At 39.9% G+C, this 22,821-nt stretch overlaps 1 protein-coding gene across 4 annotated transcripts; it reads left to right on the plus strand.

The window, feature by feature from the left end:
* The first annotated feature begins 99 nt into the window (after positions 1-99).
* On the plus strand, positions 100-21,550 carry CDK7 (cyclin dependent kinase 7). 4 transcript variants are annotated; one of them, XR_007373825.1, is made up of 13 exons: positions 100-317; positions 455-514; positions 1,578-1,611; positions 3,261-3,328; positions 5,396-5,464; positions 7,789-7,899; positions 9,603-9,721; positions 10,761-10,860; positions 14,101-14,187; positions 16,509-16,658; positions 18,208-18,355; positions 21,076-21,215; positions 21,346-21,550. XR_007373825.1 is itself a non-coding variant. In XM_048930685.1 (12 exons), exons 1-12 carry the CDS (start codon positions 258-260, stop codon positions 21,111-21,113), a joined length of 1,044 nt encoding a protein of 347 aa, XP_048786642.1. In that variant the 5' UTR covers positions 100-257; the 3' UTR covers positions 21,114-21,550. The 4 variants fall into 4 exon arrangements, 3 of the variants coding, with proteins under 3 accessions (XP_048786642.1, XP_048786643.1, XP_048786644.1); XM_048930685.1 differs by having other exon boundaries at positions 21,076-21,550; XM_048930686.1 differs by lacking the exon at positions 21,076-21,215.
* Positions 21,551-22,821: the final 1,271 nt, after the last annotated feature.

Raw genomic sequence — 22,821 nt, forward strand, 5'->3', positions numbered from 1 at the left:
CAGAGCCCGCCGCCCCCAAGCAGCGCGGTCAGGGCGGTGCACGGCCCGCCCCCGCCCCCGAGCTGACGCTGCAGCGACGCGCGGCGCGGGGGGCTGGGGCGGCTGCGCGGTGGCGTCGGGGCAGCCAGCGGCAGGGCGGGGCGGTGGGCCTCAAGCGACGCCGGGCGCGGGGGCTGGTAAAGCCCCGTCGTTGCTCTTCTGCTTCGTGTCTCGACTCTCCGGCCTTGGGTTCCTTTCGCCTTTTCCGCTCGGAGGCCATGGATGCGCGGGCTCGTGCGAAGCGCTACGAGAAACTGGACTTCTTGGGGGAAGGGCAGGTGAGCGGCTGCCGGGGCCCTCTGGGGGGTGGCCGGGGTGCGCGGGGCGGGCCGTCCGCCGCAGTGTCCGGGCCTGCCGGCTCGGCGCTGCGGGCCGCCCTGCCGATCCGCTCACGCGCGTCTCTCTCTCCCCGTAGTTTGCTACTGTGTATAAGGCAAAGGACAAGGTCACGGGGCAGATCGTTGCTATCAAAAAGGTGAGTGCCGGAACGTCCCTCTGTTGTGTCGCTGAGCGCCTTGCCCTGCAGCGCTGCTTGTGTGGACGGCTGCCGTGGGTAGTGCGTGAGGGTTGCTAGAGCCGTTGGCAAAGAAAACGAAGGTAGCACAATCCATGGCTGCCTGGCCTTCTTGCTTGTCTGTGCCACGTGTAGTGAGGGCGGATTGTTCTGGGCCATGTATACATAGGCCGGACTGAAAGCAAAACCTCCATTTTACTTCTGTGGAAACTATAGCAGATGTGAAAAGCACAGTGACACTATGTGGTAGAGCATGTTCTGAGATACCAAAAACTATTTTTCAGCAGAGACACCACCATTAGTTAGGCATTGTCACTAGCAGTGAGCAAAAGCCTGCGTGCTGCAATGGCATAAATCTATACCAGTGAAGCTGACCTGCTGTTGTCGTCACCTGTGCTGAAATGCATCACCTGCTGCCTCACTGTGCTCACACCTGCTGTTTGGTCTCCATAAATGTTCAGCAAGTGTCGATGAATCTCGGTAGGTGCCATTTTTCTGCATGGAGGAGTTCAGCACCACACCTTTGCTTCATTCACATTCTATGTCAGATGTCATTTTGTTAGAGTACCCTTCTGCTGCCATCTGTCGCATGGCAACAACACAGAATGGGAAGGTTCAGCCTCTACTGCCATGCTAGCATCCACCTCTGACATCATAGGCCAGTGTAATAACATAGGAGGCATTATTGCAGAGCTTGTAAAATATTCGGTATTGTTAACATATAGAAGTAACAGCACTTTTTTTAATTAAAGCACTAAAAGAGCAACAGCAAAATAAAACTAAAGAGCTATTTCACCTTGTTTTTGTACAACTAATGCATGAGTCTGATTGGATGGCAGTGGCTGCAGCTCTTAATGAGGGTTCAAGGTGTTCATCAGAGACATTTTATTAAATTTTACTCTTCCTGGACTTGAAAATGTGGTATTAAAACTCAACCTGCATTGGAAAAATAATACCAAAGGATGTACCTGTACTGTTGCGGCCTGTGGCTTGACCTTATATAATATGAGACATTTATTTTCAGATTAAATTGGGACACCGATCAGAAGCTAAAGATGGTAAGTATTAAAATAAGTTCATGTTATATAAGCTGCTTTTATTGGTTTTGTTTCTGCAGACTGGGTGATTGATTCCTTCCAAACTTAGGGGGACAGAAAAAAATAACCTCAAAAATACAGTACTCTCGTACTGTATGTCTAACTGCGCATAGATGGCTGTCAACTTTCTCAGTTTAGGTGCAACCCAAACATGAGTATAGCATAGAATAATAGTTCTGACGCTTACATATGCCTCTGTGTCTTAATTGTGCAAAGGAGGTGTGAGTGCTAATCTTTTTTGTCCCAGAAAATATCACATGAAAACAATGAGTAAAAACAAGATTCTAAAAATCTTTTCTTTGCGTAAATTTGCTTGTTTTGTTTTGAGAAATTATATTTGTGCAGTAGTTTCTTTTGATCAGATGCTCTGACCAGCCACATGCATTCAGGCATTGATGTTGCAATTAAAACCCAATAATCCTGGTCTTTGCTTTTTGCTTATCTGGTGCAATAGCGTGCAGTCGTATGGGCGTAGCTGCCGTCTTTCAGGGATCCTGCACCCGGTTACCAAATTCTTGTGAAAATTCTTCAGTTCCATTCTAAGGAAGAACTAGACATCCCAGAGTCTTCCAATTGTGTCAACTGCCACAGAGCTGTGATTCACCTGGTCTTCACTAGACTAATGTCCTTTAAGGACAGTCATCTTTTAGGGCCTGCAGCCATAATTCAAGAAAAAGAAGAGCGATCATGTCTGGTTTTCCTTGTGCTTAACTGGTTGCATACTTCAAATTTTTTTTTTTTTAGTATAAAAAATATGCCCACATGAAAGCAGACACTGTCTGTTTGTTTCTAAAGAAGGAATTAAAATAGGTGAAATGAGAGTGTAAATTAATCCATCACTGCACCCAAATCTTTGCTAGAATCTTATATGTTGAATAAAAACACTGTGGGGATAGCGCTTTTTCTGAGCACGCATAATTGAAACTTGCTGCACAATGAAGTGCAGTAGTGTTTGTCTGCCAGTAAGTTGTCTTAGCCATTCATACCAGCATGTTTTTGAGGGAGGAGTTGTTACTAGTGTGCATGGTTTGATGGGATGCAGTATGGATGACCATCAAAGTTCCCGCCCCAGGTTTTTCTTTATGAAATCTGTCTGTTACAGGATTTGTGTTAGGGTGAGCATGTTTTGGCCAGTACTTTTTGTGTTGTAGTACAACTGCAGAAGAGAAATTTTCTTACCTCTTCCATCTGAAATAGCCTTTTTTTTTTTTTTTTTTTTTTCCCCCCCAAAAACCATGTTCACTCTACCTCCCTCTGGAAATGATGCAGTGTAGAACTGAAATTTCCAGGATGTAACTTTACTTTAAAACAAAATCAAATCTTGCTATAACTTGGAAACTGTTTTTCTAGGCTTGTTGTAGAACAGACCTTTTTAGCCAAAGGAATGTATACATTGCTTTATAATCTATATCTTCTAATTATTACCTATATTTTGTCTGCAGCAATCTACGTATCTGTGGCAGTCTGCTTGGCTTTAACAAATAGATGAGCGGTGAGGAAAAGGATTGTAATGTTAAATAATCAATGAACAACAGAATAAGAGGTTTCTTTGCTGGAGTTTAATTTGAAATTTTTAATTTTATTCTATTTCATTACTTTTTTCGATATAGGAATCAACAGAACAGCTCTCAGAGAGATAAAGTTGTTGCAGGAACTAAGCCATCTGAATGTTATTGGTGTAAGTAAAATGAATGCTACTTCTAAAATCAGTTCCCAAATACTGTTGATACAGTTTCAAACTGAAATTTAAAACTAGTTATCAGAAAGCTACTTTATTGTAGATTCTTTGCCCAAGGTGAACAGTGAAACAGTTGTTGCAGAAAAACATCTGTTTTCTTAATAAATGTTATTTTTATTATTTTTATTATTTTAGTCTTTTTGTTATTTTTATTATTTTAGTCTTTTTATTTTTAAATCCTTTACTATTTAGCTCATGGTTATGGAAATCAAAGGTAGGAAGGCTTCTAGAAATTTAGATCGTCTGATTTTTATTTATCTATTTATTTTTATATTTCAATTATACAAATGCAAATGAGTGCGGTGTTAAATTTACCTGAACTGGCTAGCGGCAGAGGAAATTGTGACAGCCAAAAGCAGGCTTTGTAAGTAACAGTGAAGTGGGATTCACATAGTTTTTATTAGGTTTTATTGCTGCCACTTAAACCCATTGTTAGGTAGTGTGATTCCTGTCTTGTTTCAGTCTTACTTAAATTGACTTCTGTCTACAGATACTTAGCGGGAGCTGAAGGTACTTTAAAATTAGCAAATGTAGGTCATTCAAAACTTTGCCATAACCACTAGACCAGATAGGAATTCTCTGGAGTTTTTATTTAGCATTTTGGACTGGAGGTACAGTACTCTTCTGGACTGTGAACTTAACTTTCAAAGTGGTTACAGTACACAGAGAAGTCTACTGAACTTGGTTGGTAAGTAAAGTGGAACTGATAGTGGGGGGGGGGGGAAAAGCAATCACAAAACAATAGTATGTATAAATTATGCAGTAGGAGGCAATCTATGTATTTCACACAGAACATAGTGAATCTCTCAAGTTTATTTCCACAGGCATTACAGAAGCAGATGATATCAACAGTGTGAGAAGGAATTTGGCAAATTTGCAATCATTCATGAATCCAAGAGGGCAGAAGTTCTATATAACAGTTGAGCTTGGGTAGAGGGTAAGGATGCAAGGTGTGCTTTGGAATATCCATCAAAGTTAGCAGAAACTTGGGGGTATTGGATGGTAAGCTGGATATGAACCAGCAATGTGCACTTGCAGCCCAGATAGCCAACTGTATCCTGGGCTGCATCAGAAGAAGTGTGGCCAGCAGGGTGAGGGAGCTGATCCTGCCCTTCTGCTCTGTGCTCTGCTTGCCTTGAGTATTGCATCCAGATGTGGTGTCCTCAATACAGGAGAGATGTGGACCTGTTGGAGTTTGTCCAGAGGAGGGCCAAAAAAATATCCAAGAGATTGAACGTTTCTGCTATGAGGGCAGGCTGAGAGTGCTGGGCCTGTTCATCCTGGAGAAGAGAAGGTTCTGGGAACACCTGATAGTGGCTTTTCACCATCTAAAGGGGGGCTGTAAGAAGGAAGGAGGCAGACTTTTCAGCAGGGTCTGTTGTGGTAGGACTACAGGAAGTGGTTTCAAAATAAAAAGGAAGATTTAGATTGGACAAAAGGAAAATAATTTGTGCAGTGAGGGTGGTAAGGCACTGACTGGCAGAGGTTGCCTGGAGATGTGATGGATGCTCCATCCCTGGAGACATTCAAGGTCAGGCTGAATGGGGCTCTTAGAAACCCGTTCTGGCTGTGTGTGTCCCTTTTCCTTGTAGGGGAGAGGGACTAGGTGATCATTAAGGATCCTTAGCACCTCAAACAATTCTGTGATTCTATGAATGCAAGATTTTTAACTCTAGGATGGAGAGGTAGTTGTATAAAATGTTACCAGATAATGTGGACTTCTTGGCTATTGAGTTAAGAACTAAACTGAGTAATAAATTTTGTGTTGCAGGTAGGCGAACTGCAACAGTGCTACTTCATATTACGGGGTTACATTAAAGAAAACAAGATTCAAGACAGAACTGTGAGATCAGTTCCATGCTTTCCCAAGTCTAGGCCGTAGGTAGTCCTGTGCCTGTCTGTCTCTGCCAGTAAACTGAAAGTGCCTGTGCAAACTAGAGTAGAGTGGAATTTCAGAAAACTGGAATTGAGGGAGTATAGTTCATCATAACATATTTTGTTTTACAGCTTTTAGATGCATTTGGACACAAATCCAATATTAGCTTGGTGTTTGACTTCATGGAAACAGACCTTGAGGTAAGACGGATTAAGATATCTCTTATTTCAGTGTCTTCAAATGCATTTTGAAAATGCGTTCTGAAAAACATATTTTTATAGCCTTTTACTGTATTTTTTTAATTTTCTTTTTATAATGGTGTCTTTCATTATGTAACTTGATTAATATTATACCTTTAAAAGAGTTGGAATAGTGTGACAGTTTTTGTGTAATTTCAACTGAAAATGTAATTTCTGTCAGCACTGTTACCAGGAAACAGACTGTTTACTATATTAGTTTTCTAGGACTTCAGTCAGAGCATAGAACCACTGATCATAAGCCAGGATCTCAGAATGCAATTGCTAAGCACAGTAATGTAAAACATGCACAAGTAAGTGTGATATTATTAAAGTACGCCATGTAATGATCTGACTAGAAGTCACATACTCCTGGACCCTTCTTCTAAATTTGACAGTGGTGCTTGCTTGCAAGCCTGACTCTTACAGATGTTTTGTTAGTTTGTCTTTTGCCAAAATATTTTTATCAAATACTTTGGTGCAGATGCTTCATTGTGGAGCACTGCTGAGAAGACATTTTGGATGATTCTCATGTCAGATCTGTATATGCATATCCATACTCTGGAAGAAATTAACCCATTGTACATATGGCATGAGACCCTGGAGCTCACACTTAAAACATTAAAGTAAAGCATTGACAAGTCTCTTGAAACTCAGAGGAACATAAGACTGAAGTTTTACTTTTCCTTTTGCTCATAGAAGTAATGCCTATACTTTCTAGAGGATTCATTTTTACTTAGTAACTATGCAGTGTTTAGGAATCAAGAAGGTACACTGTACAAGGAGGAATTAAATACTTAGTAACACAGTTCAGAGCAGTTATTCATGTTGCGGTATCATTCAGACACCTTTGTTAGGGACTAAGGCCTGTTGTGATTAGGCACGTGCTGCATGTTGGAAGTTCTTTGGTTTTAGGCTGTTGCTTTGTGAATCTCAAACAATTTAAATCTTGAGAAATGGTACTAATGAACTGAAAAGCAATATTAAACGATTTTGAGGGAGTGACTTAGAAAGTATTTTTAAGGAGGATGTTCACTAGAATTTTGATGTTAAAAATTAAACTATGTTGAACTCTTTAAGTTTGTTAAAATATAGTGTCGTGGCTATACTTCCCTGTCTTTGTGGGGGGGAAAAAAAAGGAAACCAATGTGTTAACAAGGATTAGATGCTTAAATTGCATGGAGGACAAATGAGCATGTAGGAATATAATTTCTTGTAGATTATTAACGCATCTGTTATTTTTGTGTACAACTTTTTTGACTTGTAAGATTGGATATGTTTGGTATGAATCATAGAATCACAGAATCACCCGGGCTGGAAGGGACCCCAAGGATCATGTAGTTCCAACCCCCCTGCCTAGCAGGGCCACCAAACATACACATTCAGATCAGGTTGCCCAGGACCCCGTCCAGCCTGGCCTTAAACACGTCCAAGGACGGGGCATCCACAACCTCCCTGGGCAGCCCGTTCCAGGGCCTAACCACTCTCCTAGTAAAGAACTTCCCCCTAACATCCAACCTAAATCTTCCCTCCTTCAACTTAAAACCATTTCCCCTAGTCCTGCTGTTGTCAGCCCTTTTGAAGAGTTTACTCCCCTCCTGGGTGTAGGTTCCCTTCAGGTATTGATAGGCTGCAATGAGGTCACCCCGCAGCCTTCTCTTCTCCAGGCTGAACAAGCCCAACTCCCTCAGCCTGTCCTCATAGGGGAGGTGCTCCAGCCCCCTGATCATCTTAGTCGCCCTCCTCTGGACCCTTTCCAAAATCTCTATGTCTTTCTTGTACTGAGGGCTCCACACCTGGACACAGTACTCCAGATGGGGCCTCACAAGAGCCGAGTAGAGAGGGACAATCACCTCCCTGTCCCTGCTGGCCACCCCTCTCCTGATAAAATAAGAAATGAAGATAAAATAAAATCATGCTTCCTGCCAATTTTCTAAATGAGCTGCTTATGCCAAGTTCACAATAGACCATCTGGAGTCCCTACTCCGGTTCTGATATCTAGATCAGTATAGACCTGTGGGTTTTTTGTTTTGGTTTGTTTTTTTGTTTGTGGGTTGTTTTGGGGGGAGAGGAGTTTGGTTTTTGTTTTTGGGGTTTTTTTTTGTTTGTTTGTTTTTTGTTTTTATTTTTTTTGGACAAAGGATGGGAACAGTAGAGTATGTATAGCTACTAATTGCAACTTTAGGATAAAGCATAAGCTAACTTTTGAGCTGAAAAAACTGTGGAATAATTTTGCATTATAAGCTTTTGTGCTTATCAATCTACCGTTGTCAATCTAACATTTGCAGGTTATTATAAAGGATACTAGTATTGTGTTAACACAAGCTCACATCAAAGCCTACATGCTGATGACACTGCAAGGATTAGAGTATTTACATCAACAATGGATTCTGCACAGGGTAAGCATGCTCTAAATGCCTTTGTTCCCATAACAAATGTCACTTTTGATTGAACTTTAGTCTGAATAATGAAACCTTCATTGGTTTGCAATGCATAGGGTTGCACTAGCTGTTGAGCAGTGGCAGTTGCAATGCTGGAAATGTTAAGAATTACTGACATCTATAGTGTAGATGCTTATATGTGTAAGTCATTCCAAAAGTAATGCTTTCTATTAATTCCCATGGAAACTACGATGCAAAAAGCACAATAGCTCTATACAGCAGAGCAAATTCTGTTTTTCAACATAGTCACCACTCTTAGCTATGCATTTCAATCAGCGATGAACAAGAGCCTGCTTGCCACACTCTTAAAGACCAGCATCAGCAGATGTCACTCACTGTCTCTACTGCAGTAACGCACCACCCCTTCTTCTCTATGTTCACATCCACTGTTTGGTCTCCATAAACATTCAGCAAGTGTCAGTGAAAATGTCAGCAAGTACCTTTTTTTTTTTTAACGCATAGAAGAACTCAGTTCTGCAGCTTTGCTTCATCTGCACTTCCATGTCAGATGCTGTTTTGTTAGACTGCCTCTCTGCTGCCATCTGTCACGTGGCAAAAGAATATAATGGGATATTGGTGAGTAGGTTCAACCTCTACTGCCATACCACCATCTGCCTCTGACGCTATGGGTCAACATACAAAACAGGAGGTGCTACTTTTTGAGCAGCCTTTGTCAAGCTGTCTCAAGTGATTCATGACTTTGGTTAGAACTGTGGTCTAGTCTGGTTTAGATGAAGTTAACTTTCTTAATAGGAGTTTGCATCATGCTGTATTTTGAATCTGTAGTTAAAACAGTGGGCTTCTTTCCACCTGTTGAACACTGCTTGCGCATCCTCAAGCCTTTTTCTGCTCTGCCTCTAACCCAGCAGATCTGCTTGGAGGGGCTCAAGATTGGGACAGGACGAAGCACTTGGGGCAGCTGACCCAAGTGGCCCAGAGAAATGCTGTCTGTGGTACAACAGTGTAAAAATAAATAAATAAAAATTAAAAAACGGGATATAGGGAAATATTTTGTCTTCCAAGTTGGCTGTTGCTCAGAGGCTATTTGGGCATCAGTCTCTGCTTGTGGGAGATGATAAGTGAATTCCTTTGAGTCCCTTGTTTTTTGGATTTTGTTTAGTTTTTTTCTTGTTGTTTTTGGGCTTTTTTCCTCCTTTCACCTGTTAAATGCCCTTTGTTTTATATCAGTCTATGAATTTTCTCGCTCTTCCTGTCTCACTTGGGTGTGAGGAGATGCAAGTAAATGGCTTCGTGCCTCCTGGCTGCATCCAGGACACAACACTGTTACTGTATTAAACTATATCAGTCCCGTAACCTCTCCAGCTGTCAGACAAATTAGCAATCATCTTATTCTTTTTTTTCAACAGTGCAGTAAGACAGAAGTAACGTTCTTGCAGCAAAGCAAAAACCTACCACAAATCTGTGTTTTTGAGCTCTGGAAATTAAATGTCATAATATTCAAACTGAGATGTTTGATGATTTTTTTTATTTTCATTTATGTGGAAATGATGTCATTTGTTTTCTTCATCACAGTCTAAAAACTCAAAATATATTTAGACTGAGTTTTAGAATGCTGTTACTATACTCTTGCTGGGATGTTCTCTGTATGTCTGTTTTTATTAACAATGACAGGATTCCTTCTTTGCTTTCTGTACTGACAGGATCTTAAACCAAATAATTTGCTGTTAGATGAAAGCGGTGTTTTGAAATTGGCTGACTTTGGCTTGGCAAAATCTTTTGGAAGCCCAAACAGAGTTTACACACACCAAGTAGTAACAAGGTAAGACATTTCTTAGATTGATGGTAAATGTTATGTATTACCCTGTGGAATACACCAAGTTAAAGCAACACATTTCAAGTTTGATTTCTAGCTCAAGTAGTGTGACTATAGTGGCAAAAGGTCTCATAACGTTGCGTAAAGAAAGCATAATAAAATGCTTTTTAGCAGTGTTTTAAGGAATGATTAGAATTTGTGTCCCTGGAGGTTGTTCTGTGGTATGATACGGTTTTGAAGCATGTGAAAATAACATTTATTTACCTATAAATCAAGCTTTCAGAGAGACAGTTGTTACTTGCTGCTAATCATGAACCCACCAGTCTTTTGTAGTGAGGTACATAAACTATTGTGATGTAAAAGCTCAACCCAGTTAAGTTAATGTCATTTTTGATGTGCTTACTTAAGACATGTACTCTTTTTTTTAAAAAAAAACAAAAACAAAAACAAATTACTGCAAAATAAGTTTCCTTTGGTCCACTGTAATGGACCAAAACTGTTTAATACCTTCATTCAATCAAAAGGCATCAGTGATACAGTTGTTTGAAATGCAGTGTATATCAAATCTTGCCCAGCTTCAAATAATTGCTGCCAAGATGTATTTTACACAAAATTATTTCTAAGTCTGTTGCTAGTTGTATTTTTGAAAGCTGAAAGGAACTCTGTCTTAAAGTACCATTTATTGAAAATAAATTTAAAGAAAACAATGGTCTGTAGCATGTAAGCCTCCCTATATACTTTTATACTTTTTCCTTTGCATATCTGCAATTCTGTTGTTTGCCCGTTAGCTCAGCTGTAGTAAAACTGTGGTTACACATAGCCCCATGATGTACAATGCAATGCTTTTCAAACTTAAAAAAAAAAAAACAAAAAAAAAACCAAACAAAAAAAAGCAACAACAACAACAACAAAAACCCAGCACTTTATGGTTCTTTAATGTTTAGAAAATACATGGGCAAGAGCAGAATTCTTCTTGTAGTCTTGCACTGCTGCAGCATACATCAAGTAAAACCAGGTTTTCCTGAAATGTTTTTTTTCTGTTCAGATGGTACCGATCCCCAGAACTACTGTTTGGTGCTAGAATGTATGGTGTCGGTGTTGACATGTGGGCTGTTGGTTGTATTCTAGCCGAGCTGCTTCTCAGGGTAAGTCTTCAAATGTAAGCATTTGTATTTGTTCTTCAGTGCATTTTAAATGTGGGTTTCTTCTTCCCGGCAGTAGTATAATCAGTAGAAACTTAGGCTACTTCCTAGGAGCAATGAAAGGGGGCAGGAAGGAAATACCTTCCAGAAGTTTGCTACCTATAAGGAAGGGGAAATTTTCTAATAAGCTGAGGTTCCAAAACCATTGCAAAGATTGGAAACCTTAAAAAACAGCTAGGCAAAAAAGTACAACAGAGTATCACAGTTCTGCCTTTGGGAAGGTGAGTGAAGTAGGTTACTCTTCCAGTCCTCTCCGTGTTTTCTTTTCACACAGCCATTCCTCAGTTTTCATCTATGATATTTCCAGAACATTTGGCATCATATGTACATGTACACTCTATAAATTGTTTACCAATAATTTGGAATACTGTACAACTGTAGATTTATTTGTAATGAGTTAAAAATATACTGTTGTTGTTGTAAACTGTGGCTAGTTAATAGACTGGAGTGAGGCTGGAGATAGTCAAGATTACATTATGTCACTCCTCAGTAAGATGTTATGTACAGGTGTAATCATCCATAAATATGCTTTATGGAAATAAGCAATTATGTAGGTCTTCTGAAAACACTGAAGTAGGAGGTAGGAAGTGGAGGGCAGGGGGTACAAGCATAGCTGAAAGCATGAAGTAGCCTGCAGTATAACTTCCCAAAATAAGCAGGTTCTGCTTGATTTATGCACTTTAAGTGTATGTTGCATTGTGAACCAGATTAGGTAACTAGTCTGTTTGAAAACACTTGGGAATATATCATTTGCCTTGTCTGATTTATCATATGTTTAGGTGTGCCAGTACAAGTTCAGAATGGAAATATAGAGTGGTTGCTTAAGAAGCATCAGTAGTGCATGCTTAAACATAGATGAGGCCACAGGTGTCCAACCTTCTGGCTTGCCTGGGCCATGTTGAGTGAAAAGGGATAATCTTGCACTGTGTATATGTGGAATGCTACAGAAGAGATGACTGCTAGTTATTTCCATGGAGACAACAACAAATACAAATAGCACGGTAATTATTTGATAGAGCAAATTCTCAGCTACAAAACAGTATTTTTCAATGTAGTCACCACTATTAGCTGTGTTTTTTTTTTTCCCAACGTTGAACAAGAGCCTGCATGCCATGCTTATAAAAATCTCTACCTGTGAAGGTGATACCTGTTCACAGTTGCTGTGATGGCATCAGTGCTGATACGCACCGTCCACCTCCTCCCATCTGCTCTGTGGTCCCCATAAATGTTCAGCAAGTATGGATGGATATCAGTGCATGCCATTTTCTTTCCATGTGGAATAATTCAATAACACACCTCTTGCTTCATCTGCACTTCCATGTCAGATGCCATTCTGTCAGAGTGCCTCACTGCTGCCATCTGTCACACAGCAACAACATGGGATGGGGTATTGGTAGGAAGGGTCCACCTCTACTATCATACCACCAACATCCACCTCTGGCAGTGTAGGCCAATGTAGTAAAATAGGAGGCATTACTTTTGGAGCAGCCCTCGTAAAATATATAGTTAATGCACATAAGTAAACAAAACTTATTTTATTCTGTAGTATTTCTTATTAAAACCTAAAAAGAGCAGCAACAACACAGACCTAGTGAAACATTTGACTTTGCTTTTGTACATTAGCCTGGTTTGATAGCAATGGTCACAATTCTTAGTGCGTTGCCAATGTGTTCATCAGAAATTTTTATGAAATTTTACTGTGTTTGATCCTTGAAAACAGTTGTTCACAAATATGCGTACGGCCAAAGAGCAATGGCATATTAATGAGGTGTGATTGTGAAGTGAAGATCTGTGAAGATAATTCTCTTTGGTAAAACAGGGCTTATAGGGGTCCAACAGAGAGACGTGATGACGCTTTAATTCAAATATACCAAAGAGTTTGTGATTTTTCCTGCAGCCTTGAAACCCATTCTCAAATTACTTAATCAAAATGGAAAGCACAGCTGCATATTTTTCGCTGTTCACAGGACTGTGTTTAAGCAATATGCCTCAATACATGCAATTATTTGCCTTAACTTGAGCCTTAAGTGCACTGCATCCACGCCATGCCCTGATTTCATTCCAGGCAGTGCCAGTTGCACGCTGCTGTTTGGTTGTTGCAGGCAGTGGTTGCATGCTGGAGGCAGGGCTGGGCTACTTGGCAGGGCAGAGCCACTGCTGTGATGGTACAGGGCAGGGAACAGCTGCAGGGCAGGCTGGGCCAGGCTGTGTGTGGGCTGCAGGTTGGACAGGTGTGGATAAGACCTCTGAAGCTGTGTACATTGTGGAAAGTTAGAAAGCAAAGACATGATCTAATTCTATTAAATTATTTATTTTTCTTACGAAGCAGATGATGGTTATGGCAAGGTTTTATCACTATGATACTTTTAAATGTATCTGTCTCTTCTTCTTCCTGGTGTACTGGATTGAAGGATAGTGAAATTTCCGGGAGCTTTACAAAAGCTCTTAAAGATCTTCAATGGGCTTTCGAGGCACCAAAATTGAGTGCTCTGCCTTACAGGGGTGTTCATTATGCTCTTTCTGTCCTTATGATTAAAATGCTGTCTCTAACTTCACTTTTGTTCACAAAGTCCCTTTTTTTTCTTTCACTGTGTGCCTGTTACATGAATGACAGCTCAAACTGGACAGACATGCCGTTTTTTCTGTCTTCTGCCCAGCTTAGTTGACATCTTGTCTTTGTTAGGCAGTTTAATTCTTTATGGATATGAGTCAGTATAATTTCTCTTGATGCTCTTTCGTTCTACTGTTATTAATTCTCACTTTTGTAATGTGGTTGCAATCCATATTAATGTTTATATATATAATGTCATGTAATGTCACCTATCTTGAGGTTGTAGGTGCTGGAAAGATTATTGTGATCAACAGACTGTAAATTTACAGCTCAGGGTAAAACAACTTAGCTTGATAAAAGAATGATTCTACATTAATGCTGTAATGGTTTTAATGTTATGTTTTGTTCTATTCTGTCAAGTCACTGATAGTAAGCCTGGGTTACAAGAAATATTCAAAATCTATATGGATATCACTAGATAGCTTTAAGTGTTCAATGTCCCTTGTTACAGGCACGTGGTATACAAAGATGTTTCAGTTTGAATGTGTAATGCAATTATGAGGAGCCACTCTAAGATAATTTCTGTAATTAAGTCTAGAATTTAGTTTAAATGAGCTGTTGCCTTCCTCCAGGTTCCTTTCTTGCCAGGAGACTCTGATCTTGACCAGTTAACAAGGATTTTTGAAACACTGGGCACTCCAACAGAAGAACAGTGGCCTGTGAGTCCTTTTGTTTAACACTCTGACTTTAATTTTACTTGACTCTACTTTTGCTTTTGAAATTAACTTTAAAAATGTATCAGAATATTTCATTAAGTTCTCAGAATGCAGCTGCCTCTCACAAAGAAAGAAGATAAGCAGCTGAGACTTCTATCTCAGCAAATCTCTAATCATTACAACAGTGTTTTTAGCATCATGCAGCAGTTGAGAGACATCTTAATTTCCTTTCTTGGACCACAGTTTCCCATGCTATTGATATAAAATTAATATTGATTGCTTAATGTTCTTGAGATTCTTGATATATTGATGTTTTAACTCAGAAGGCTTTAATTGCTTTCAGTGTTAGGAACAATTTATAGGACCTTAAGTTGGGCTATCCAGGTTTTTTACTATCCAGGTTTTTTATTCAGGATCCATTAAAAGAATAACAGTTCTGAGGCAAAATGGTTTGTCAGAATAACTCTCTGGTAATATACAGAAATCAGTGTCTGTCACTGCAGTGGACCTTTTTTTTTTTTTTTTTTTTTTTTTTTTTTTGTGATTGGCACCACTGGCTTTCAGTGGCATTGTATCCCTAAGCCTTCATCTGCCACACAAGCTGCATCTAAAACATGAATGATAACCCGTCTAGCTGTGCTCAGTCAGAATAGCTAGGTGTTGTCAGTCATCTCAGGGCACTTCTTTTTTCCGTATAAGCTCCAGCCATCTGTTCATCTTAGTGGCCCTCCTCTGGACCCGCTCCAAGAGCTCCACGTCCTTCCTGTACTGGGGCCCCAGGCCTGGACGCAGTGCTTCAGATGGGGCTCACAGGAGCCGAGTAGAGGGGAACAATCACCTTCCTCTGTCTGCTGGCCACCCCTTTTTTAATGCAGCCCAGAACTCAGTTGGCCTTCCGGGCTGCAAGCACACACTGCTGGGTTGTGTCCAGCTTCTTGTCCACCAGGATCCCCAAGTCCTTCTGTGCAGGGCTGCTCTCAAGGAGATCTTCCCTGTTTGTGTTTATACAGATACATATATATTTGTATAATATTGTATGTATAAATACCTGGCATTGCCCTGGCTCATGTGCAGCATTCTACATTTGGCCTTGTTGACCCTCCTTATGTTTTCATGGGCCCACTTCTCCAGGCTGTCCAAGTCCCTCTGGATGGCTTCCCTTCCCTCCAGTGTATCGACTGCACTGCTCAGCTTGGTGTTGTCTGCAAACTTGCTGAGGGTGCACTCGATGCCATCGTCTGTGTCAGTGATGAAGACGTTGAAGAGCACCGGTCCCAGGACCGACCCCTGAGGGATCAAGGGTCATTGTATCCTGCAACTGTTCCTCCTGTATGCCGGTTTTCCTTTGTATGAATGGCGCTTAGGTGCTACCTGAGGTGGTCACTAAATGGATCTATAGCTATGTGAAAATATTTTGTGTAAGGCAATACTAGCCCCACACAGTTCTGTTATTCTAGGATTCTAAAGGGAGGCGCAAAGATTTTTGCAGTGATATTTTCTCTTTCTTGGAGGTGAGAAAAGGAAAGGACAGGAAATTCATTAGCACAACAGAGATAATGCATTCTCAAATTTATTTCCAAACCTATGATTTTCAAATATTGAAACCTTTGCAGTCAAAGTTGTAACTGATTGCACACATTTTTTACTACAGCATTAGTGCTTTATTTAGCTTGAATAAACTTGATGAGCAAACTTACTGAAATATGTTGATTTAAAGGTTTAAAATACTTACTGACATCTAGATAATTGTCTGTAACTGGTTTAGTTTTATGGTGAAATTTGAATAGAAGGGTGGGTTGGTTGGTTGGGGTTTTTTTGTACCTAAAGGGGGCAAAAATGCCATTCATCTTTTGTTTAACTGGTTTTTCCTTTCCTTCCCTTTAGCCCATAAATAAAACGTGCATTTGAAAAAGTAGCTCAAAATGCTAATGATGGATGACAAACTTTGAAGAGGACAGTATATTACCAGGAGGAAGTGCACATTGGCTCCTCTGTGTATCTTGTCTCTTCTACTGTCTGCTAGTTTTACTTTGCACTCACTGTAAAGTTCCTCCATGTTTCCTTTGTTAATTTTGTTTCCTATTTTACTACTCACTACTGAAGCAAGAGGGTGAAAGATTACTTGGTAATGGATACTGCGTCAATTCTTTTTTTAGAGTAATTTTTATGACCTATTATTCCCACACTCGGTGATCAGGTATTAACAGGGTGTCTGAAGAACAGTTAGCTTCTGCAGTGGATACAGCTGTATGAAGTTTCATTTCTGTGAAAAGCTAAACTCCTTCAATCTTGAAAAACAGACATCCCGTTTTGTGTCTTTGTAGGGAATGACAAGTCTTCCGGATTACGTCACATTTAAGTCTTTCCCTGGAATGCCTCTTCAACATATCTTCAGTGCAGCTGGAGATGATTTACTTAGTCTTCTACAAGGATTATTTACATTTAATCCTTGTTCTAGAGTTACAGCCACTCAGGTATAGTACACCTGTATGTGTTCTAATCTTCATTAACATACTCAAAACATCAGATAAATGTGTTCTGAAGCTAAGAAGCCAGGTCTGAAATGGAATATCTGTCTGTGAAATACTGTAAGCATATTTCCCACATTTTATACAGAAAAATTTGAAACAACACTCTCTGATAATCACCATTCCCAATTATGTAGCCAAGGTAGACAACTAAAAAGTGTATGAGCCAGACAATCATAGTCAACATTCAAAATTCAGTTTCATAAGCTAGCGAGTAAATCTTAACATAGTATGTTTTATTCCCTGCTTTTAAAATGTTTTCATCTTTAATTCGTCCAGTCTCCAATTTCATTTAAACTTTCTTGGTTCTTTTTTAAAATGGACATCTGGTGATTTAAGCCATTGTCTTGATCTGAATTTCAGTTTCCATCTTGCTTGAGTAAAATTGATCTCAGTTTCACTACTGTTTATTGGGTAGAAATAAATGACTTTGGATTAAAATCTTGCAGAATGTTCTGTTCTAGTTGAAAATAGGATTACTGTCGTGGGCTAGGCACAGCAACTAATTCAAATATTTATTGCCTCATAGTTATGGGGTAGCATGCACACCCCCACTGCAAGGCTGGGACTCCCTCATGGCTTGCTGGACAAGGCAAATCTCAGTGCATGTTAGATACCCTTGAATGAATTGACTTTTTGAGAGCATATTGAAGGATTTTGTTTTGTTTTAGTCACCATCTCTAAAAATGTACCTTCCCAAGTAACTAGTTGCAGCATGCTTGAGACAATTCCTATATTAACTCATATATATGAATACATTTACCAGGCCATATTTTAAGATGGTGACTTGAATTTGTGTGATTTTTCTAGTCTTATGTTTTTAATGACATCTCCACAGTGTAAGGCAGGAAAGCAATTTTTGCATACCATATTGGCTTGATTTATACATGGCATTGAATACTTTGTAATTGGCATAAGCAAAAGTAGTGTAGAGCTAACAGACTACATAAGTAAAGCCATAAAGCATAGTAAATGGAAGCTGTGGAACTGCTAGAATTTAAAATAGGGTATGTAATTTTTCTACATCAAGTTAATCTTGCTTACATGCTCATTCAAACTATGTCTTCTTGCATTTTACACTGTAGAAGCAGCACAGTTAATTAATAGGAAGACCGGTTTTAAAAGCTAGCAAAACAATAGTGTTCAAAACTTTGGTTACACTATTTTAATCTCTTTTTCTCACTTCCATCTTTACTCATCTCTTCTCTTTATTCAGAAAGTGAGTTCTTCAGAGCTAGAAACTCACTGATCTCCTGCAGTGTCATCTAGAGTTTTGTTAGAATGTTTGAGTGCTAGCTGGAAGTGAGCTTGTGGTTATCTCTTAGCTAACAAAGTACCATGGTAGTCACTGAGAATATTAAATCTTGCTATCTTTCAGTACAAAGATGCTTAAGTAGTTTCTGAAGTCTCAATTAAAAGCTATTTATTTAATTACAGTCTCTTTGTATGTGAAGTTCTGATGCTTACTTTTTTTTTTCTGGCTGTTAATATCAAGGCATTGAAACAGAAGTATTTCAGTAATCGACCAGGACCCACTCCAGGATATCTGCTACCCAGACCCAACTGTGCTGCAGAAGCTGTAAAGGAGCAACAACACACACTTTTGAATTTAAAAAGGAAACGAGGAGAGGGAGTAGATCAAGGTAAATTCTTAATGTTTCACCTGTTTTAAAATGGGAACGTGAGAGAAAACTGTACTTCCAGTATTTCAAAACATAAAAACTCTCTGAATGGATAATAACCCTGGATACCAGTACCATCTGGAGCCCTTTAGGATTTGTGTTTTCAGATAAGCACTTGAAGGTAAGAATGGCTTAATTCTATAATCTAACAGAATTGGTACCAAAAGACTCTTTTGCTATGCTTTACAGATCTGCTAATTAGAAGAAATCTCTAATACCATTAATCTTTTAATGGAGTGTGGTATTATCTACTAAATGAGAGGCTATCAGACTTTCTTCTTGTTTTCTCAAGCAAACAAGAAAATTCTCTGTGAGTTAATAAACTTCATATCACTTAGAAAAAAGAAGGGAGAAATAAGAAATAAATATGGTATTTCTTTTATGTGATAGATGTCAGTACATTACAGTGATCCTTTTAAGAAGCAAGCCTATCCCCTAACATTTACTTCCATACAGAACCTCCGGTTTTCCTCAAACAGTAGTACATACTTCATACCCTCATAGCAAGAAAAGGTTTGTGGACTCAACAGCTGTATGTGACACTAAACTCGTCAGCCCTTGTAGCAGAGAGGCAAACATTAATTCTTGAGCTTGGAGTCTGTCATCTTGGCAGCAGGAATTTGCTAGATAGTAGCAATTAAATTAGATTAATATCTATATAGTAGGTTAATACCAGTTTTGTTTTTAGCAGGATGAGGCTGTTTCAATACAAGAGTGTGATATCTTGCTGGAACAGAAATGCTTCCATGAAACTGCATTTCCTCATGAGCTCAGATGGACAACTAAATTATTTAAGTTCATCTTACTGTTCAAGCACTTTGACCCGCTGTGTTAGATTGTGTCAAATTACAAGTAAAACGCATTAGCTCTGATGCTAACCTCCACTCAATCCCAGCCCAGATAACAACATTTATCAGCACCCCTCCTTCTGCCCCCCTACCCGGCACAGGGGCACGAGAGACGCACGCCATAGGGTGTAGCTCAAGTGCCCATTTATTGCTGCACAGCAGCCGCCTGCATACCGTGACACATGACCGCCCCGTGACCTGTTAAGCACCACCCAGATCCACCCCCTGTAGCTACCACCCACCAAAGCCCAAGTGCCACCCACACCAAGCACTGCCCACAAGCTCAGTGGCTTAATTTTTCTTTGAATTAGAATCTTTAATCTGTTCACTCTTTGCATGCTCTTTGCTGACCTCAGTACCACGGGTCAGCTGACATGTGGGAATTTGTCAAGTACCAGAGGTAATTCATTAAAGTCATTAGTTGAAGCTTTTTATCTCTTGCACCTAACACCATGTGTCTGCAATTAACATTTTGAGGTCCGTGTCCCTAGAATATACAGTTAGCTAAACAACAGGAAAGAGGAAGAAATGCTTCTGAGTTTTGCAGTCTTGCAAAAAGAAATCTTGAAATCTTGCATTTGTCAGTGAACAGAGTTCCCAGAGCTGTATCAGAACATGCTTTAACATCTTTACAAAAGTCTGATCTTCAGTAAGGAGAAATCAGATTTCTGCCTCAGACTTTGGACGAAGCTAGGACTTCAGAGTTTAGATATAAATAAGGCATTTAGGAATTCAGCGTTACTTCTTGAGATATTTTGTTGTCAGCATGAAAAGTAGCATCACTTGCTTCAAGTGCTTATTGAAACATGTCAGAATATTATGTTGTGTTGCTGGCGGAACCTGAATGTATCAAAAGTGTAGATCTTAATAGCCCCAACCAGCTTAGAAAGAGAGAACCAGTGTTACAGCCAACAGATCTGCTCTCCTGGATTTCCTCTGATACCCTTATACGGCACAGTCTTATGAAGTCAAAATGAAGTTGAAGTGAATATTGGAAGAACCAGTCTTTTTTAAGAGTGCAGCATCTTTTTACTGCTGTTGAAAGTAGAAATGTGCAAAAATCATTTTGAAGTGAGTAATCCCTTGAAATTCTCAGGCTTGTATGTGCTTGTTCTTGCACAGCATCTTCCCCAGCCCCGTTGAGGTAGCACTGCAGAAACTGAGTAGCTTAAACTGGGAAGCAGTCAGTGTCCTCTTGTAAAATCTTGTCATCAGAAACTGGCTGCTAAGAGTGCACTTATGCCATCCCCATGAAGTGCTGCTTTTTCACAAGAAGATTGCCTTGGGGAGTGCTCACTAAATTTAAATGTGCAGCAGCTGTACTTTTCAAAAAAAAATCTATTGCCAAGGGAAAACTAGCAGTACATGAATGAGAGCCTGTAAAAAAGTATTATACGTAATTGCTGGCTACTGCTGCCACTTATTTCTAATCAGTAAGGTAGGTGGAGGCACTGATGTCCACTGATTGTTCACCTTTTCCACTCTGGAAAACAATCAAATGGAGCACTTCTTCTTCAGGATGCAAACTTCCAGTCCTGTTAATTTGCATTTCTACAGAGCTGTAAGCTCATAAAATTGAGAATACAGAATACAGCAGTGATCTCTTTCCTAAGATAGTAGAGATCTGAGATTAGGCAGGTTTCCTGTGCTATTCTGCACTGGCTTGGAAAAAAAAACAACAGCCTATTAATGTTTAAAGGTGCTTCTGTAATTTGGGTGTTTGCTTAAGGTTTGTGGGAATGATTCATTGTTAATTTATATTAGAGGACACTTGCTTATAGGACATGTAAAAATTGTTGGATCCTTCTATAGAAAACTTTGTATCCATTCCAGAAGGCAGCTGTGGTTTATTCTATCAAGATTATAAATAAGCAGTGCATGAATAAATTAGAGGACAAGAGGTGCATTATGCTAATGCAGAAGTGCTGCTGCCCTCATTTCTGCAGTTGATACTAACAGAAATGTGGTTGAAGGTAAGTCACAGACTTAAAGAGCTGTTACCTCCTAAAGACAGTTCTGCTGGGTACTGACTGTGTGTGAAAAAGATCACTCATCATTACCCCTTTACTGTGCTAACAATGTGATTTGATTTACACTTTTCAGGACTACCAAAAAAATTGGTTTTTTGATTGCTGTGGATGGTGGATGAAAATGAGAGCTGAAGTGACCTGAGTCCCAGCCATGAAAAACTCTGTAATAGTCACTGGATGGTTATTTTTAGAATATATTAATACGTAAGACGTGAACGTAATATTTTATTAATACAACTGAAGCTTTTAATTTTTTTTTAAATAAAATGCTGCTTAAAAAGCAAGATGGTCCCTCTCTCTGATTTGCTGTCTCACTGCTTTGACTCATGTTTTGAGGTACAAGTCTGAACCACCTGCATGCTGCTGATTTACACAGACCAATTTTGTAGACCCTTTCTGTTGAATCACATGCATTCCTTTACAGAGGCCCATCCTTCAGAGGAAGATGGCAAATGTGGCACCTGGAGCTTAAATGTACGTGGCTGTCTGCCAGCACTCACAATGTGTGTTGGGAAAACTATATCACTATAAGAGAAAGATGGGAGGCTTTTTGTTTCAGTTCATATGCCAGTGTAACAACGAAGTTTGCATGTACTCACTCAGACAGCTTGCCTTATGAATTTCAAAGGATATGTTCACTGTACTGAAAACAATATGGTGCTCACAATGTCTGTGAAGTGGTTGGGTTGTTTTTCTTACCACACATTCTAGTCTTCTGGGAGAGATTGCCTGGGAGCATATAAATACTGTTTTCTTCACAGCCAAGATTGCAATAGGGGTAGAGGGAGACCCAGTTTGGGAAACTACACCAGACCTGTGAATGTGTGTTTGTTGAACATTTTTCACAGTGCATAGACTGAGTTTAGCTCTGTTGCAAAGTGTTTGTTTGGCAACAGGACTTCTCCAGTGGAACAAAACAAGCCAGTAGGTGCTGCTGCTGCAGCTTAATTGCATGCCCACCATAGTGCAGTGGATCTCTGGGATACCTGTTGAGGCACTGTCGTTTTCCCACCTATGAACTGCTTTTAGCATTCCATCTTCTAATGAATGTAGGCTGCCCTGAAAGTGACGTCTCCTGTGGAAGACTGCACACTGCACTATGCTGCTGCAGTTTCTGTGGAAACTACAATGGATATAAAGAGGACGATAACACCACTTGAAAGGTCAAATTTACAGATATGGGACACTTTTTCATCATAGTCACCACTAATATGCATTTTCACCAGCAATGAACAAAAGTCTGCATTGCAATGTTGCCATCACTGGTTCCAACACACTGAAGCCAACAGTTTCCTGGTCATAATCCACCATTTTGAGCGGATGAGCTGATTGAGACACTTGTTATTTTGTGGCGTGGCAGCTGTGCAAGGCTGTCTGGAATGTGGCTTGTCTTTCACATCACTGTCACCACTGCTGAAAGTCACCATCCACCACTTCGCTGTGCACACATTCACTGTTCAATCATAGAATCATAGAATCATAACATGGTTTGATTTAGAATGGACCATTAAGATCACCTAGTTCCAACCCCCTGCTGTAGGCAGGGACA

This window comes from Lagopus muta, chromosome Z, assembly GCF_023343835.1.
Source record: "Lagopus muta isolate bLagMut1 chromosome Z, bLagMut1 primary, whole genome shotgun sequence".
Classification (NCBI taxonomy): Eukaryota; Metazoa; Chordata; class Aves; order Galliformes; family Phasianidae; genus Lagopus; species Lagopus muta.

Bases quoted from the DNA above. Each gene is read 5' to 3' on its own strand.
- CDK7 (XM_048930685.1), top strand. From the start codon at position 258: ATGGATGCGCGGGCTCGTGCGAAGCGCTACGAGAAACTGGACTTCTTG. The intron at 1,612-3,260 runs GTAAGTATTAAA...TTTTCGATATAG, and splicing joins CCGATCAGAAGCTAAAGATG to GAATCAACAGAACAGCTCTC. The intron at 10,861-14,100 runs GTAAGTCTTCAA...GCCTTCCTCCAG, and splicing joins TAGCCGAGCTGCTTCTCAGG to GTTCCTTTCTTGCCAGGAGA.